General features: G+C 33.3%; 5 protein-coding genes across 5 annotated transcripts in view; 3 read left to right on the top strand and 2 right to left on the bottom strand.

Moving 5' to 3' along the window:
- LOC111681231 (rab11 family-interacting protein 4B) overlaps window positions 1–14,176 on the bottom strand; it is an 86,800-nt gene extending 72,624 nt beyond the window's left edge. Inside the window, exon 1 of the mRNA XM_046953309.1 lies at window positions 12,850–14,176. The gene's annotated coding sequence lies outside the window, so the exon portion shown is untranslated. The remainder of the gene's footprint in view (window positions 1–12,849) is intronic.
- LOC111681201 lies at window positions 3,698–5,012 on the top strand. The gene is made up of 2 exons (XM_023442940.2): window positions 3,698–4,535; window positions 4,608–5,012. Exons 1-2 carry the CDS (start codon window positions 3,879–3,881, stop codon window positions 4,815–4,817), a joined length of 867 nt encoding a protein of 288 aa, XP_023298708.2. The 5' UTR covers window positions 3,698–3,878; the 3' UTR covers window positions 4,818–5,012.
- LOC124420459 (probable chitinase 10) lies at window positions 6,981–7,910 on the top strand. The gene has a single exon (XM_046953311.1). It carries the CDS (start codon window positions 6,998–7,000, stop codon window positions 7,718–7,720), a length of 723 nt encoding a protein of 240 aa, XP_046809267.1. The 5' UTR covers window positions 6,981–6,997; the 3' UTR covers window positions 7,721–7,910.
- LOC124420458 (integumentary mucin A.1-like) lies at window positions 8,226–10,364 on the bottom strand. The gene is made up of 2 exons (XM_046953310.1): window positions 9,225–10,364; window positions 8,226–9,165 (listed from the first exon to the last, which is right to left on the bottom strand). Exons 1-2 carry the CDS (start codon window positions 9,921–9,923, stop codon window positions 8,959–8,961), a joined length of 906 nt encoding a protein of 301 aa, XP_046809266.1. The 5' UTR covers window positions 9,924–10,364; the 3' UTR covers window positions 8,226–8,958.
- Window positions 14,177–15,468: 1,292 nt separating the features above from the next.
- Window positions 15,469–19,916, top strand: LOC111681202 (mucin-2-like). The gene is made up of 3 exons (XM_046951373.1): window positions 15,469–15,603; window positions 15,666–16,490; window positions 17,082–19,916. The coding sequence occupies exons 1-3, from the start codon at window positions 15,594–15,596 to the stop codon at window positions 19,859–19,861; spliced, it is 3,615 nt and encodes a 1,204-aa protein (XP_046807329.1). The 5' UTR covers window positions 15,469–15,593; the 3' UTR covers window positions 19,862–19,916.
- The last annotated feature ends 55 nt before the right edge of the window (window positions 19,917–19,971 follow it).

Genomic DNA, 19,971 nt, shown 5'->3' with positions numbered 1-19,971 from the left:
GTATAGAGACTACTCTAGTCTCTAGTATAGAGACTACTCTAGTCTCTAGTATAGAGACTACTCTAGTCTCTAGTATAGAGACTACTCTAGTCTCTAGTATAGAGACTATTCTAGTCTCTAGTATAGAGACTAGTCTCTATACTAGAGACTATTCTAATCTCTAGTACAGATACTATTCTGGACTCCAGTATAGAGACTATTCCAATGTCTCCTAAAGAAACTACTGTAGTATTTATCTTTTAAGAAAAATCTACAGTCAAGTATAAAGACAACACTAGTCGCTAGTATCTTGCACATAAATTTTTAACTCTGACCTTTTCTTTACTTTTAAAATCACCAAATAAATATTAATGTTACAATTTACCTTGACTTAAATTTTCAGTAAATCATTACACCACACATACTCACAATTATTTTTGAAAAAAGATTGTAATTTTGCAGACATTTGCACAAAATTTTTAGGTACCAACAAAGACAAATCAAATAATTGTCACAGAACATGACAAATGGCCAACATAAAAACTAGAGCGAAATGAACAAACCACATGTAAGACAAGTCAACAAATAAAACAGGGGAAAATTATGCTTGAACAAGATTAAGCACGTTTGACATTTATCGAATATTGTTTTTCTTTCTTTTAAGGGAATTGTAATAAGATCTTTAATGTGGGTAAGATGTACAACTAAAAGGGAAAATCTATTTTAAATGTTTCTGATAATTTATCGTAAATCAGGAAATGTTTTTATATATTTCCTATACAAGAGATCGTATTTCTTGATCCCTATAATGGGGTTTTATTTAATACAAATTTTATAAATACAAGTTTTTTTTTATAAAATTGTTCTTTTACCACTATCTATACGTGTTTTTTATGAAAATAAACAATTTGTGGTCACATGTTGTATTTAATTTTAATACAGTGTTATAAACTATGGATACAATTACACACATATAATTCTTATAGCAGCTGATGTTTCATTAAAATGATTAATTGTTTTTACTATTCATTAAGTGTCATTAATAAATCTCCAGCATTTAATATAATCTCAAGACAATTGTCATGACTTTCAACACAATTGTTTAAATATTTTTATATTTTACTTATAATTTTAAACAATTTGATTTTATTGACCTTTTTTAAAATGTTGACTTCCTTTATATTGTTATAACAGAATTTTTGTTTTTAATGAAAGTTATTTTTTCGTTTAACATCTTTGGTTGCAGTTCGTCTGTCGCAGACCAACAGACCAACATTATTTTCAATAAAACCCACCAAAGCCACAGATATTTTAATGTCTGCTATGTATTACCAACTTTTAGTGTTTGCAATTTTTTCTACTTTCTTTTTGCAATTTTTGCTTTTTTTTCGTTAAGACTATAGTGTGGTGGTTTTCAAATGGCATGGTTGACGATATCTCCAAGTGGTACTGTATGTCAGCCAGTCAGTCATAGTGCTGGCGTATAACAAATAAAATTATATTGTTATTGCCAACCATTTAGTTTTGCAAAACTAATCTAAAGTGTTTTTTTTTTTATTTAGTTTTTCTTGCTTTTATGACTTTAATTTAAGATCATTAGGGTAGATATTTTAATGAAGCTTTGAAAAGTAATATTGTATCCCAAAGTAATTAATAAGACTTAAAATTTATACGAGATATCTTGAAGTCCTGTCAATACTACATAATGATTTAATCTTTATATTAGAGACCGATCTAAGTACTCCCTATACCAGAGACTGATCCTAGTCTCTATACCAGAGACTGATCTAGTCTCTATACTAGAGACTAATACAGTCTCTATACTTGAGACTGATCTAGATTCTACACTAGAAAATAATCTAGATTCTACACTAGGGACTAATCCTGTCTCTGTACTAGAAACTGATCTAGTCTCTGTACTAGAGACTGATCTATTCTCCATAGTGGATACTATACTAGAGACTAATCCAGTCTGTATACTAGAGATTGATATAGTCTTTATACTAGAGACTTATCTAGTCTCTATACTAGAGACTGATCTAGTCTCTATACTAGAGGCTGACCTAGTCTCTATGTTAGAGACTGATCTAGTCTCTATACTAGAGGCTGACCTAGTCTCTATGTTAGAGACTAATCTAGTCTCTATACTAAAGACTGATGTAGTCTCTATACTAGAGACTGATGTAGTCTCTATACTAGAGACTAATGTAGTCTCTATACTAGAGACTGATGTAGTCTCTATACTAGAGACTAATGTAGTCTCTATACTAGAGACTGATGTAGTCTCTATACTAGAGACTGATGTAGTCTCTATACTAGAGACTGATGTAGTCTCTATACTAGAGACTGATCTAGTCTCTATACTAGAGACTGATCTAGTCTCTATACTAGAGACTGATCTAGTCTCTATACTAGAGACTGATCTAGTCTCTATACTAGGGACTGATCTAGTCTCTATACTAGAGACTGATGTCTCTATACTAGAGACTGAAGTAGTCTCTATACTAGAGACTTATGTAGTCTCTATACTAGAGACTGATGTAGTCTCTATACTAGAGACTGAACTTGACTCTTCACTAGAGACTACTCTAGTCTCTATACTGTAGACTAATCTAGTCTCTATACTAGAGACTGATCTAGTCTCTCTATACTAGAGACTGATCTAGTCTCTATACTAGAGAAAAATTTAGTCTCTATACTAGAGACTTCTCAAGACTCAATACAGGAGACTGATGTAGTCTCAATACTAGATACTGATCTAGTCTCTTTACTAGAGAATAAACTAGTCTTTATAATAGAGACTGATATAGTCTCTACTCTACACTAGAGACTTATCTAGTTTCTATAATAGAGACTATTCTAGTTTCTATACTAGAGACTGATCTAGTTTCTGTACTAGAGACTAATCTAGTCCCTATACTAGAGACTTCTCTAGTCTCAATACTGGAGACTAATATAGTCTCTATACTAGAGCCTGATCTAGTCTCCATACTAGATCTAGTCTCTATGCTAGAGAATAATCTAGTCTTTACAATAGAGACTGATGTAGTCTAGACTCTACACTAGATACTAATCTAGTCTCTATACTAGAGACTAATCTAGCCGCTATACTAGAGATATATCTAGTCGCTGTACTAGAGACTGATCTAGTCATTTTACTTGAGACTTATCTAGCCTCTATACTAGAGACTAATTTAGTCTGTACACTAGAGACTGTTCAATTCTCTATACTAGAGACTGATCTAGTCCCTATAGTGTAGTCTCTATACTAGTGACTAGTTTAGTCTATGTGTTTATACTACAAACTGATGCGGTCTCCGCACAAAATGCTGAACTAGACTCTATACTAGAAGTTGATCTGGTCTCAATACTCAATACTAATCTCTAGCCTTTTCACTAGTCCCTAATCTAGTCTTTGATAAATAGTCTAATTTACTTATAAACCTAATGTGTAGTGTTTAGTCAAGTCGATCATTAGGCAATAAGTAATTTCTACTACAACACAACTCTATTTCCTGCACATTGGAATGAAATGCACAGAAATTTAAAAATTCAGGGTCAAATAATGATTCATTTGTTTAAGGTTCCTGATATGATGATCCATTGACTGAAATATTGATAAATAACAAACGAAGAGCAAAAAAAAATTATCTTTTGAATGAAAAACTCCGAAAAAAAGAAGATAACAAGAGAAATAGGTAAATTACCCCCCAAAAAGAAGAACTACACCATTGATCTTGTATGAATAAATTAATATTTCCTTCTGATAAGAATATATATATAAAAGCAAGAAGAAGAAGAACAAAGAAACATATAAAGTATTTAATAAGATTCTGTTGACGTTCTCCAAATTTTCAGTTAGTTAAGAACTTTTAACAATTACAGAACTTCTTTTCAGCATGTCACACAAATATTACGTTTTAATATTACTTATAGCTGGTTTATGGACTTCAGTTAATGGTGATTATTTTGAAGAATGTGATGGAGAAGAAAATACTTATATAGCTGTACAAGAAGATTGTTCGTATTATATACTTTGTCATGGAGAAGATTCATACCGAGATTCATGTCCCGAAGATAGTCCATACTTTTCGTTGGAAGAACAAACATGTGATATGGATAGAAATGTTTGCGGTGATAGACCATTTCCTAATGGGGAATTCGAATCGGGGGAGGTTGTTGAATCAACTGAGGACTCTACAAATTCACCAACGCAATCAAGCTCAAGTGTTTCAGTTGCAGTTTCAACAACTACTGCTGGTTTAACTACTACCACTACTACATTACCTACCTCAGTTATTATACCAACCTCTACTACATCCTTAGTTACGACAGCACCCCAAATCATTACCACTCCCAACTTTATAACTCCTTTGCCTTCTTACTGCCCAGCTGTTGACAATCCTAATAAAGCTATTTTCCTGCCACATCCTAAATCCTGCACAGAATACTTTCTATGCTATCATGGTGAACGTTTACCCATGCATTGTTCCAATATGTTGCATTTCGATGCCCGCCAACAGAAATGTGATTATCCGGAAAAGGTTAAATGTCAAGTAAGTTTTAGTTTTGAAAATTTTAAATAAAATGAAATTTTAATTTATTTATTTATTTTTTTCACAATTTAGATAATGGATGTTGTGTCCCCTAGAGAACAGTGTTTAGCACATACCATCGATTATTATCCTCATCCGGTCAACTGTAATTATTATTACCAATGTTTATTGGGTTATTTGAAAGTAATGCAATGTCCTCTGAATATGGGTTGGCATTATGAGAAAAGAACTTGTGTTCTAAGATCTCAGGCTAAATGTTATAGCTCTTCTAATAGATTTTAGATAAAAATAAAAAAAATATTTTATATTTTATGTCTATCAAAAAAATAAGTGGTTTTATTTTAAAGATAGAAGTAAAGGGTTTTTATTGGAAATTAGACTAGATTTCAAAGTATAGACTTTATACTACTCCATACTAGAGATTACAATCTAAACTACTTATTTGTTCAGGCTATCTTCTGAAGGCTGGAGATCACTCTAATCCAGAGTGAACTATTCCCTATACTATCCGATAATTTAGTGATTGATCGTGTCTCAGTACGAGATACAAATCTAGTCTTTATAAACGAATCTAGGCTCTATACCAGATACTAATATAATCTATATACAAAAGATAGATTTAGTCTCTATACTTGGGGCTGATCCAGTCTCTATACTAGAAAGTGATCTAGTCTCTATACTAATTACTAATCTAGTTTCAATACTAGAAACTAATCTAGTTTTATACTAGAGACTGAAAATAGTCTTTGTAGTAGAGGCTGATCTAGTCTTTATGCTAGATACTGATCTAAATCTCTGTACTATCCGATAATTTAGTGATTGATCGTGTCTCAGTACCGGATACCAATCTAGTTTTTACTTGAGACTGATCCAATCCCTACACTAGAAACTGATCTAGTGCTAAAGACTAATCTACTCACAATACTGGAAACTGACCTAGTTTTATCCTAGAGACTGAAATAGTCCTTTTGTCTCTTTGTTCTAAAGGTTGATCTAGCCTTTATACTAGATACTGATCTAGATCTCTATATTATCTGATAATTTAGAGATTGATCGTGACTTAGTACCAGGAACAAATCTATTTTTTATAGTTCTAGTTATTTATCTAGTCTATATACAAGAGTCTCTATACTAGAAACTGATCTAGTCTCTATACTAGAGAATAAACAAGTATTAATACTAGATACTGATCTAGTTTTTCTACTAAAAACTGACCAAGTCTTTATACTAGATACTGATCTAGTTTCAGTAGTTCTATAGACTGATCTAGTCTCTATACTAGAAACTTATCTAGTCTCTATACCAAAGCCTGATCTAGTATCAATACTAGAGACTGATCTAGTCTCTTTACTAGAGAATAAACAAGTCTTTAAACTAGATACAGACCTAGTCTTTATAAGATCTAGTTTCTGTAGTAGAGACTGATTTAGTGTATATTCTAAAGACTGATCACGTGTCTGTACTAGGAGCTGATCTCATTTCTACATTAACTCTGATCTAGTTTCTATATGAGAGACTAGTTTCTGTATTAGAGACTGATTTATTATATTCTAAAGACTGATCACTGATCAGCTTCTGATATACTAGAAGCTGATCTCATTTCTATATTAGACTCTGGCCTAGTTTCTATTAAACTCTGATCTAGTCTCTATATGAGAGACTAGTTTCTGTAGTAGAGACTGATTTAGTTTATATTCTAAAGACTGATCACTGATCAGTTTCTGATATACTAGAAGCTGATCTCATTTCTATATTAGACTCTGGTCTAGTTTCTATATTAAACTCTGATCTAGTCTCTATATGAGAGACTAGTTTCTGTAGAAGAGAATAATTTAGTTTCCATATTAAACTCTGATATTGTCTCTATACTACAAACTGATCAGTTTTTCATACTGAGACTACACAGAAAATACATCTGACTGTATTAGAGTCTTAAGTTATTTAATTCCCGCTATTTAAAAGAAATAAGGTCATGGTTATAGAAATTCCTAGCAGAATATCTTAAACAATAATTTGCAAAACAAAAAGTAATTAAGATATTTTACGAGAAATTTGTATATTTAGTTACTCAACAACTCTAATACGGTTGATCGTGTTAATGAACGTATAATTTTACAAATATATGAGGTTAATTATGTAAAAAAAGAAGCAATAAGACAAATAACTAAGAGTTTTATCTAAAAATTTTTGTTTTTGAAAGATAAAACAAACGTAAATTTGCTAGGCGCTGATGATAGCATAAACAAGCTTTTTAAATGGAAAATTAAATGCTAATGAGTAGTAGTTGAGACGTAGTGAAACAATTAGGAAGCAATTTTCAAAAAAAAAATTGTAATAAATGGATGTTTTAAAAAAATATTTTAGTAAAGGTAAATTTTATGGATTTAATATATCTTAAGAATTTCTTAAATAATTTCTTTTCATTTTATTTTCTAGCTTTGCTTATACTGTTATTAGTCACCATGGTGAGTGAGGGTCAAATAAATTTATGTTTAAATCATGCCATGGGAGAGTTTGTAGCAAATCCGTTGGATTGCAAAAAGTTCTATTTGTGTGGTTTAGATGGTGAAGCGGTGCCAGCTAGTTGCCCTCCGAATATGCTTTTCAATCCGATTAGTAAAATTTGCGATACCCAAAACAATGTTAGATGTGAAGCAAGCACAACATTAACTCCAGCAACACCTCAAGCCACTACCACTGCATCACCTATAGCATCTGTAGTGGATTATTGTTTAAATCTATATACCCAACAACCAAGTGCAGATGCTTTGATTTTTGTGGCACATCCCTTGAATTGTCATCAATATTATATGTGTTACCATGGCCAGGCTTTGTTGCAGGAATGCAGTACCGATTTACAATGGAATTCTCGTATTGGCAAATGTGATTTACCAAGTAATGCTAATTGTCATAAAGATGATGGTCATATGCCAGTACCCGTGGCACCAACAGAACCCGCTTCTATAGGCAATGCTAATGGTATTGTATGTCCTGTTTATGGTCAACATATATTTCCACATATGCAACGTTGTGATTTCTTTATATATTGTGTTAAGGGTCATGCTATTTTACAGCAATGTCCTTTTTATCAGTATTTCGATGTGGAGAGCAGTCGTTGCAAGTGGCGTAAGGTGGCTCTTTGTATTAAGGATTTAAAGTTGGTATTTCGTAAGAATACATTTTAGTTTTTTTTTATATAAGAAATAAATGAGAAATTTAAAGAAAAGAACCCTCAATTTTTTAATATGATTAAGTAAGAAAAGTTTATAATAGTTTTCGATGATTGCAGGAATCGATTCATTTTTTCTCCTCCTAATTTCTGAAATATCAAGTCAACAAGTGACTTAAAGAAAGGGATCCCTATTCACATGGTTTGTGTCAAATGTCTTGGCTCTTTATTGCCTTGGCTTTCTCAAAGTTTATGGGGTGTGATTACCAAATTTTGACCTCCCCCCCCCCATTTTTTCAAAAATAAGTAAGAAAAGTTTATAATAGTTTTCGACGATTGCAGGAATCGATTCAGTTTTCTTGAGTAAATTTTCTGATACCCAAATCTCTTAGATTCTGAAATACGGTGTCAACAAGTGAGTTAAAGGATCCCTTTTTTCAAGGCTGGTTTTATATCTATTGGATTTTCATTGTATTTCCCAAAGTGTTTGGGGTGTGACTGCCAAATTCAGCCTGATAGCCTATCTTCCGGAAGAGTTCTATTGTTGAAAGTCCTAAATTTTTATGACCAGTGTTTAAAAATCTAATTGGATTCTTCTTCTTAAATTTAATTGAATTCTTCTTTCTAAACAATGTTCAAAAACCTTATTAGAATCTTTTTCTTAAACTGAATCTGAAACTTCCAATAGTTTCTCTCTTTGTTTAGGGTCTTCAGGGACCTAAAACATCCAGTTTCCCCTGGATGTTTTCCCTTTTTTCATTAAGAGACTTCTGGTAGTTAAGATACAATCTATATTTCTCACAATCTTCCGAAATATAATTGAATTCTTCTTCTTAAACTGAATCTGAAATTTCGAATAGTTTCTCTCATTGTTTTTCCAAGGACCTAAAACATCCAGGTTTCCCTTTTTGCCAAAGTATTCGCAATTGGAGTACAATAAAACTCTGAATGTCTTAGATTTTTCATTAACAGTCGTCTGGTAGTTCAGATTCAATCTATATTTCTCATAATCTTCCAAAATCTAATTAGATTCTTCTTGCATTGCATTGCATTCTTCTTCCTAAACTGATTCTGAAACTTCTAATAGTTTCTCTCCTTGTTGTGGGTCTTCAAGGGCCTAAAACTTCCAGGTTTTCCTTTTTTACAAAAGATTCGCAATTTGAGTACAATAAAATAGCCCAGAGTTTCACTAAAGTTCTTAAGAAGACACAATGATTTCATTTATATTTCCAACCAAAAAAATTACGTTTAAATTTAAATTACTAAAGCCTCATTATAACATTTAGCTTTTGACTTCACAGTACAGGCTCTCGTCTCATAATCCCAGCCCATATTAAAAGGACACTGCATAACCATCAAATAGCCATATTCACATAAATAATAATAATTGCAATTGGTAGCATGAGGATAAACATCGACAGTTTGAGGCAAACATTGATCGCGTGGTACAACGGCACTTATCTTAAATGTAAGACAATAGATAGATTAAATATATAGACCATTATTTCACTAGATTTTACCTGACAATTAACCTTTTCCGCTGTATTACAACTCTGTTGGGTCACATCGAAATGCAACATATTAGGACATTGCATTACAGTGGCTTCACCATGATAACATAAATAATATTGTGAACATGATTTGGGATGAGGTAAAAATAGCGGTCGACTGGGATCATCTACAGGAGGACAAGTTAAGAAGATAGAAGGATCGGTAGATGTCGAGGTGATTCTAGTGCTGGAGGTGGAAGTGGTAACTCGAGGTGGCCAGGTGGTAGGGATAACAATTGTAGTTGGTATTGTTACGACTGTGGTAGCTAGAGTAGATATTGGGAACGTTGCTGTAGATGGAGTAGAGGTTACGGTAACTGTAGTGGGTGCTGTTAAAGTGGATGTCAACGTAGAAAGTCCAGTTGTGGCAGTTGAAGGTATAGCTGGAGTAGTCGGAGTATCTTCAATTTCTCCTCCAAAAGGTCTATCACCACATATGCTTGATTCACTGTAGCAATTTTGATCAGTGCTTGAAAAGTAAGGTCTACTAAAATCACACTCCACTATACTTGAATCCTCACCATTACAATATATGGCCTTGGAACAATTGCTGGCAACAGCTATATAAATTCCAGCTGCTACATTTTCACATTCAGGATAAATGGCTGCCTGAGTTAAAGAACTCAAGAGTTGAGTTAAAAGTAACGAGTATAAAACTATTCGAAACATTGTATTTTTCAGCGATTTTCTTCTTAAGACATTGATGTTTTAAGATCAACTGAGGATTTTTAATTAGAAGTTGTTTTATTATCAAGTTTATTTTTTTGGGAGAAAAAAACTACGCAGAATTTTATCTTAAATTGAAGGAATGTAATTAAGTAGAATGTTTTTGCAGATAAACAAGGGTGTTAAGTTTCACATGTGAAACGATACAGGTGATTAGTCATGATTGGGGGAAAAGTTTAAAAGTTTTGAGCATAAAGCGCGCAGCAAATTGTTTCAAAGCAAAGCAAGTGGTCTCAGTCGTTAAATTTTTAACAAGATTTCACATCATTTAATGAAACCCTGTTATGCGGATGTTAAATATTATCTTTGGAATGCCCTAAGAGAGTTTGAAAAACACAATCTATAGTCAAGCGAAAAATTGCAGAAACAGTTAAGTTTGAACAGTTCGATCAGAGAATTTAAGTCAGCGAAAATAAAATCAAATCTTTTTTAACTTCACTTTCGATAAAAAGTTAATGATTGTCCTACATTGAAATTGAATTAATCGGGCACAGAACTTAAGACACAAACTTAAGGGCTTGAAAAATACAATCTAAAGTCAAACGAAAAATTGTAGAAAATGTTAAGTTTGAACAGTTCGATTACGGAGTTTAAGTCTGCGAAAGTAAAACCAGATCTTTTTTAACTTCACTTTCGATACATTGACTGATCGTAGAATTAGATCTGAATCTTAGATATAGTCCAGAGTAATTCAAGATTGTATTTAAAATATCTATATGAGAACAAATTTTAGTTTTTTAAACACATTCGAATATCAAGCGTAAAAGTCCCTAAAAAGTTAAGGATTTTTCTGCAATGCAGTTAAATTAATCGGACACAGAACTAAAGTTAGCGAATGTAAAACCAGATCTGTTATAGCTTCACTTTTGAACAAAGTTCCTTTGTCTTATGCCTTTGGAAAGTCAATGAGGAAAAATCTTGTTAATATAATGTAAACTCTTGAAGATAAAGATTTAGTTTTAGATCAATACAATTTGATATTTGAATAATAGGCTCTCGAGGGAATTCCACCGAAGCTTGAAGAGAAATCGTGTTTATATAATGTAAACTCTTATTTAAAAAAATTACTTTTGGATGAATACGATTTGATATTTGAATAATCACGTACCGAAAACTTTGACATAGATAGAAACCTATCAAACTTATGTTTACCAAGGAACATCTACGACATTCTTTGGCCGTTAAGTGTATGATCTACCAGTAATTGACTTCAAAAGGAGTAAGGTCTTGCGGGGTTGGTTGAGAACTTGTAGTAATCAACGATAATTGTATAGTATTCTATACAAATATTACAGCGTAATGTCCTGTAAGCTGTCATAGCGAAAAAAAGATTTTAATTCATCTCCTATCACATTCTTCGGTCCTAGTCGAACAATAATTCGGTGGTAATAGTGACTCTTATGAGCACGACCCGCGACCAGAGATTGACATCAACAGGTTCTAATCGACTTATAATTCAGTGGTAATAGCGGCTTCTATGAGCACGACCCACGACCAGAGATTAACATCAAGAGGAGAAATGTAACAATTTATGAGAATGGATGATTTCATTGTGTCCTTTTGGAGAAGCAGTATCAGATATAAACATTAAAAGGAGGAATGTCCTAATAACTGTATAATCTACTTTGTTCTATACAAATATTACAGGATGATCCCTTGTTAGCTTTGATATTTTTTTGGTCATAATCGACTAATAATTCGGAGCACGACTCACAAACAGAGATTGGCATCAAGGTGAGAAATGTCTCAAATCATAAAAATTGATGGTTTGATAGGGCACTTTTGGAGAAGCTGCACCAGATACTGACATCAAGAGGAGAAATGTCCTAATAACTGTATAATCTACTATGTGGTGCCCTGTAATTTGTTATAATAAGTAGAACATGTTAATTCATCTTCTCCGATATTTGTTGGTCCTAATCGACTAATAATTCGATAGGTGAGCCATTAGCTCTTGTGGGCACGAACCACGATTGACATCAAGAGTAGAAATGTCCCAATTTATGAGAATGGATGGTTTTATTGAGATCTTTTTTATGGCAGTTTTTTTTAATAAATTTAACAAATTTAATAGATTATCAGAATAAAAGTTCCTTAGGTTTCTTCTTAAACTTAAATTAAAACATGTATGAATTTATAGTCGGACATTGCCGACCATATGATACCCTACATCAGTCAGTATGTTAAAATTGTAATTTTTTTTTTTTAAATAAAGCATTCAAATTATTTTATTGTGGAATATTTTTACTTATTGTTGACAAAAAAAGAGATTTTCTACAAGAGGGCTCATAGGGTAGAAGGGCTAAATATGGGCCTATCCTTATAAATTTAAATTAAATTTAAACTTTAAACTTTAAAGTCATTTATGTAGATTTTAATCGTTTTATTAGTAATTATAAGTTAATTTTGACCTACAAGTCATTATCTGAAGGGAATTTTGTATGGGGGCTAGGGTCAAATGAGGCCCGATCACTATAAAAATTGGTATTGTTATTTATTGTTCTATAAAACTAATTTTTGTTGACATTATAATACATTTAACGTAATTATGAGCCTAAAGGCCCGATTCGGGGGGTACGGTTGTATGGGGGCTAGGAAAAATAATGGACCGATTTCAACCATTTTCAATAGCGTTGGACCAAAAAAAGTATGTGCCAAATTTCATCAAATTATCTTGAAAATTGCGACCTATAGCGTGCGCACAAGGTTAACATGGACACACAGACAGATGGACGGACGGACAGACGGATATAGCTAAATTGGGTCTAGGACCAATATTTTTGGGTGTTACAAACTTCAGCACAAACGCATAACACCCTCCACACTATAGTGGTGTAGGGTATAAAAATAATATAAAAATTCTTCTTACCTTTTGTGATCTTTCCAATTGTCTGAGCTGCTTTAAAAGTTGGCAACACTTGTAATCAAACAATGCTGTGTTAAGAGAATAAATCCCAAATTCTTGTACGGTTAATGTTAAAAAATATTCTTTTTTTTTGTGTTTTATCTTTTATAAATTTATTTTCACTATTTGTTTTTCTTTTGAATTTTTTTTTATCTTTTTTTTATAAATTTTTCTTATTAAAACAGGTGCAAGTGCAAGTTATTTGATGATAAACAAGAATTTTTTTAATAGATTTTTATTATAATCTAATTTTTTTATTATAATGATGATGAGAAAATGATCATTATTATTATTAGCAGCTAAACAAACTCTGAAACAAGGCAAACTGATTGACACACACACACACGTAAATAACGAAAATAACAAAAACAATTTATGAAGTATTAGTTAGAGAGTCCAATCACTTTGTATTAAAGCGTCACTATTTATCTTGTTGTTTTTGGGAGAAGTAATAGAAAGAAGAATACAAAAAAAACTTGTTGTTTTATTACTTTTTGATGGATTTTGTTGTCTTTTATTGTTGTTGTTGTAGTTATTATTGTTGCCTTTGAATTTTGTTTTGTTTGTTAGTTTCGGCTTGCACAACGCACAAATGACAAGTATAAATACAAATAATAAAACAGAATCAAAAAAAAAAAAGAAATATTATAATTTTTGTTGTTGTTGCTGTTATTTACAATAATAATAATGCTTTTGTTGTTTAATGGAGGGAACAGGTAGTCACTAACACGGGCAAACACAAACACGCACTTTTTAAAAATAAAACAAAATTTTGTTGTTTTTTTTAATAAAGCAAAAGATTTTTTGTTAAATTTCTTTAAAAATTTTAATTCATTTAATAATTTCTTCGTTATTATTTAATAAAATTTAGTTTGATTTAAGTTTTCTTTAAATCTCTGCTTTTTTTCGTTATTTTGTTTTAACTTTTCATTCGTTTTTGTTTTTTGCTACTTATGTTAATGTAACGTTGGTAACACTTTTGTTGTTCTTGTTGTTGTTATTGGCTTAGTGTTATTTTGTTGTTTAACTTTGTTTAAACTTTTGTGTAAAAGTTTATTGCTTTTTAAATTTTTATTTTTTTGTTATTTAACCCGTTTGTTTTTTCGTTTTACCCCGACGTCTACGAAAAAAACCATAAAATAAATCTCCTAAAATAAAAATCACTCTCTAATACACTGATTACTGGCCAAAAAAAAAAAAAAAAAACAAAATCGTTAACACTTTCTGTTGTTGTTTTTTTCTTCTTTTTTCTCTAACAACACCGACCGTCACTTTAACGAAATGCTACCGCTTTGAATTAACAACGCAAACTAAATGCCGACACTCTTAAATAAAGTAAAAAACCCTGTGTCTGTTGCTGTTTGCTGGCAATTGGATAAAATGCAACAACAACAGAATGCTTGTTATTAGTGGACTATTAAAATTTATGTATGTTGGTGTGTGAAAAAGTGCAATTCATTTTAGTAAGAGATTTTATCAATTTTCTCTTTTGAATGGGGGTCTCTTTACTAAAGGCAAACAAATTTAGTGTTTGCTTAATAAGAGTAGGGTTGTCAAGTTTTAAAAATAAAAAAGGAATACCCCGTGTTTTAATGTTTGACAAGCTCTGGTCAATAGTCTAGTATAGTGTTTGTTTACTAGTCTGTAGTCTAGTGTATAGTTTAGTTAAAGTCTAGTCTATAGTTTTGTTTATAGTCTAGCCTATAATCTAACCTTTAGTCTAGGCACAGTACAGTCTACAGTCTAGGCTATAGCATAGTCAATAGTCCAGTCTATAGTCAAGTCTATAGTCTAACCTTTAGTCTAGTCTATAGTATAACCTTCAGTCTAGTCTAGAGTCTAGTCAATAGTCTAGTCAATAATCTAGTCTATAGTCTATTGTCTAGTCTATAGTCTAGTCTATAGTCTAGTCTATAGTCTAGTCTATAGTCTAGTCTATAGTCTAGTCTATAGTCTAGTCTATAGTCTAGTCTATAGTCTAGTCTATAGTCTAGTCTATAGTCTAGTCTATAGTCTAGTCTATAGTCTAGTCTATAGTCTAGTCTATAGTCTAGTCTATAGTCTAGTCTATAGTCTAGTCTATAGTATAGTCTATAGTCTAGTCTATAGTCAGGTCTATAGTCTAGTCTATAGTCTAGTATATAGTCTAGTCTGTAGTCTAGTCTATAGTCTAGTCTATAGTCTAGTCTATAATCTAGTCTATAGTCTAGTCTATAGTCTAGTCTATGGTCTAGTCTTGTTTAAAGTTTTCACAAAATCGAGCTTTTATTAAAATTTTTCTCTGTGTAAAATGGAATTTCTAAATCTATAAAAAATATATATTTAGCATTTCTTTTTTATAGTTTTCTTTGCAAAGTTATTACAAATAATTGTTATTTATTTAAAAATCATATTTTTTTTTTTTTTTTTTTTTGTAAAATTTTTCGTCAAAAAGTTTATCTAGCTAATGAACTGCAAATATTGATAAAATTGTCGAACTAAAGAAAACAAAACACTTTCGTTTTGTTCAGCATAAAAATAGAGATCATTACAAGAATTTCAAACAGTTAAAGATAAGAAGAATCAAGTGATCGTTATTCTAATTTTTTGGGAGCAAATTTTTGGTAAAATAATTGTAATAAGTTAAGAAAACTTTTTTAAAAGTAGAAGTAAGCAGGCGGTATTAGAAATATAAAAGCCTATAAGAAGTGTTAAGGAGTTCTGTAACCATGTTTAAAAGTAAGTTTAAGCGAATGAATTGTTTAAGAAATTATTTTAATGTTTTTTTTTATTTTGTTGAGGTCTTTCAATTTTATTGTTGACTGTGCCTTATCTAGCCGCCTTTAAGTATGTGGCTAAACCTCGTTTGACAGACTTCTGTTTGGGCCATGAATGGGGAGAGTTTGTGTCCAATCCCAATGACTGTAAGCTATTCTTTTTATGCGGTAAAAATGGTGAAGGTGTAGTGGCCTCTTGTCCACCAAATATGCTGTTTAATGATAAAACTAAACTATGTGATAATGCTGAAAATGTGAAGTGTGACGATGTAGCTTTAGCTGAAGAGGTGGATGATGAGGAGGAGGAGGAGTTAACTATTGCTACCTCTACCACCAAAGTCCCTAGCATGATCAGCACCACCACCGTCAGCCCTCCAAATGCTGATCAATATTGTTATAATTTGTATGCTATGCAGAGTAAGAAATACACCTTAGTTTTCTTGCCTCATCCACGTAATTGCCAACAGTTTTATATATGTTATCATGGTAAAGCTTTATTACAATCCTGCAGTCCTAGACTTAATTGGAATTCTAAATTGGGTAAATGTGATTTACCCTCTAATGCTGAATGTGTTATAGAGAAAAAAGAGGAAAATCAAGACGATGAAAATGAGGTTTTAACTTCATTACAGGAATCTATATGGGGTAATGGCATTAAGTGTCCTTTATATGGAGAGCATATATTTCCCAATACCCAGAAATGTGATTCATTTATCTTTTGTGTCAAAGGTCAGGCTATATTGCAAAGTTGTCCTTTTTATCAGTATTTTGATATGGAAAGTGCCCGCTGTAAATGGCGTCCTAAGGCTACTTGTGTTAAGGATTTAAATTTGGAATATCAAGATAAAAACTAAAAGAAAAAGTTTAATAAAACAAGCGAAAAGCTTCAAAAATTTATAGAAAGTTTTATTAAAAAGAAAAGCTTGAGGAAAGGAAAGTATTGGTAACAAAATCTGCCAAATCTTTTGCAATAGCAATTAGTGACAACTTTTACCCTAACCATTCCTTATCTTATCAATCAAAAGACAAATTATAATATTATTATGTTTTACAAGTCCTTGTCTGTAACGGCATGCTACTGGTAGTTAACCGATACTACAGAAATTTTGATAAGATATACTAAAACAATGTTAGTTATTTCCTATGTAAAACCTATTTTCTATAAACGTTATAAAATGTAAAGAAATATTACAGAATACCATTAAATTAATTGTTTTTTAATCTAATTAATAAATTTCCAAAAGAAAAGTTCACTATAAAAGATGCTAGCAAAGTGTATAAATAAACAGATTTGATTTTGATCAAACCTAGAAAAAGTTGAAGTTTTTCCTGACATTCCCTAGAAGAAAACATGAGAAACTGTAATGTATTGTCGCCGCAAAAAGGAATATCGATTACAACAATAAATTTTCTAACTAAACATTTACTTTTAACTTTCAGTAAATCTTTTTTTATTTGCTCTGGTACTTATACCCTCAATTTATGCGGCGGTACGTCGCGTTCGACCGGATTGTAGCTCTCAACCGAACGGTGCTATAATATTAGATCCGAAATCTTGTGCTCATTACTATCAGTGTTATATGGGTCGTACGTTTCGTAAACGTTGTTTGGGTGGTTTTTACTATGATGACAAAATGAAAATGTGCAATTTCCCGCAATTTGTTGAGTGTAATGGTCGTGGCGTGAGAGGATTTAAAGAAAATAGTTCTAAGAATTGTGCTAAAACAACTACAACTACTCCATGTAGTCCTGAAGCAGCTCCTACAACTACTACTGCACCATGTAATCCTCCTGCAGCTCCAACAACTACTACCACTACACCATGTAATCCTCCTGCAGTTCCAACAACTACTACTACACCATGTAATCCTCCAACTGCTCCAACAACTACAACTACGCCATGTACTCCTCCAGAAGAATTAACAACTACCACTACACCATGCAATCCTCCAGAAGCTCCTACAACTACTACTACGCCATGTAATCCTCCAGCAACACCAACAACTACTACTACACCATGTAATCCCCCAGATGCTTCTACAACTACTACTACACCATGTAATCCTCCAGAAGAACTAACAACTACCACTACACCATGCAATCCTCAAGAAGCTCCTACAACTACTACTACACCATGTAATCCACCCGCTGCTCCAACAACTACTACTACACCATGTAATCCACCCGCTGCTCCAACAACAACCACCACACCATGCAATCCTACAGAAGCTCCTACAACTACTACTACGCCATGTAATCCTCCAGCAGCACCAACAACAACTACTACACCATGTAATCCACCCGTTGCTCCAACAACAACCACTACACCATGCAATCCTCCAGAAGCTCCTACAACTACTACTACGCCATGTAATCCTCCAGCAGCACCAACAACTACTACTACACCATGTAATCCACCCGCTGCTCCAACAACTACCACTACACCATGTAATCCTCCAGAAGTTCCAACAACTACTACTACACCATGTAATCCTCCCGCTGCTCCAACAACTACCACTACACAATGTAATCCTCCACAAGTTCCAACAACTACCACTACACCATGTAATCCTGCTCCAACAACAACCACTACAGCATGCAATCCTACAGGAGCTCCTACAACTACAACTACGCCATGTAATCCTCCAGCAGCACCAACAACTACTACTACACCATGTAATCCTCCAGAAGATCTAACAACTACCACTACACCATGCAATCCTCCAGAAGCTCCTACAACTACTACTACGCCATGTAATCCTCCAGCAGCACCAACAACTACTACTACACCATGTAATCCTCCAGAAGCTCCAACAAGTACTACTACACCATGTAATACTCCAGAAGCTCCTACAACTACCACTACACCATGCAATCCTCCAGAAGCTCCTACAACTACTACTACTCCATGTAATCCTCCAGCAGCACCAACAACTACTACTACACCATGTAACACTCCAGAAGAACTAACAACTACCACTACACCATGTAAACCTCCAGAAGCTCCTGCAACTACTACTACGCCATGTAATCCTCCAGCAGCACCAACAACTACTACACCATGCAATCCTCCAGAAGCTCCTACAACAACTACTACTACACCATGTAATCCTACAGAAGCTCCTACAACTACTACTACACCATGTAATACTCCAGAAGAACTAACAACTACCACAACACCATGTAATCCGCCAGAAGCTTCTGCAACTACTACACCATGTAATACTCCAGAAGCTCCAACAACTACCACTTCCCCATGTAATCCTCCAGAAGCTCCTACAACCACTACTACGCCATGTAGTGTTCCAGCAGCACCAACAACTACTACTACACCATGTAATCCACCCGCTGCTCCAACAACTACTACACCATGTAATCCTCCCGCTGCTCCAACAACAACCACTACACCATGCAATCCTACAGAAGCTCCTACAACTACTACTACGCCATGTAATCCTCCAGCAACACCAACAACAACTACTACACCATGTAATCCTCCAGAGGAACCAACAACTACCACTCCACCATGTAATCCTCCAGAGGAACCAACAACTACTACTACATCGTGCAACCCACCAACTGATGCTCCAACTACAACACCGTGCAACCCACCAACTGATGCTCCCACTACAACACCGTGCCACCCACCAACTGATGCTACAACTACAACACCGTGCAACCCACCAACTGATGCTCCAACTACAACACCATGTAATCCACCTACTAAAGCCCCAACTACAACACCATACAAGCCACCAATTACAACACCCTGCAATCCACCAACTAATGCTCCAACGACAACACAATGCAAACCACCAACTGAAGCCCCAACTACAACACCGTGTAATACATCAACTGAAGCACCAACTACAAAACCATGCAATATACCTACCAAACCCTCAACTACAACACCATGTGGTAGCAATGGTCTAAAATCAAACAATGCCAATAAGCCCCACAAAAATATAATCCAACAATTAGTAGGTAAATTTCCAAACTTCTCTATCTCCTCCTCCACCTCGACCAAACAACAGCAAAATATTAACAACTTGTGTTTAAACAAACGTCCCGGTACTTATGTAAGAGATCCCAAAGATTGTGCCACCTACTATATGTGTAATTTCGATCAGACCATAGTGAGCAAGTGTCCTAAGGGTCTTTACTTTGATAGCGAAAAACGTTTCTGTAATTTTGCTAAATTTGTAAAATGTAATGTTTAAGCGTAAATTGTTTATCGTGAATGTTTTAAATAATAAAAAGGCAATTAAAAAATAATCAAGTTTAGTTTTTTTTAGATTATAGATAAAGATCGAAAATTTCACTAACAATC

The sequence above is a fragment of the Lucilia cuprina genome, chromosome 5, assembly GCF_022045245.1.
Source record: "Lucilia cuprina isolate Lc7/37 chromosome 5, ASM2204524v1, whole genome shotgun sequence".
Lineage (NCBI taxonomy): Eukaryota > Metazoa > Arthropoda > Insecta > Diptera > Calliphoridae > Lucilia > Lucilia cuprina.
The sequence above is the reverse complement of the archived record's forward strand: the minus strand, read 5'-3'. Positions and strand labels throughout refer to the sequence as shown.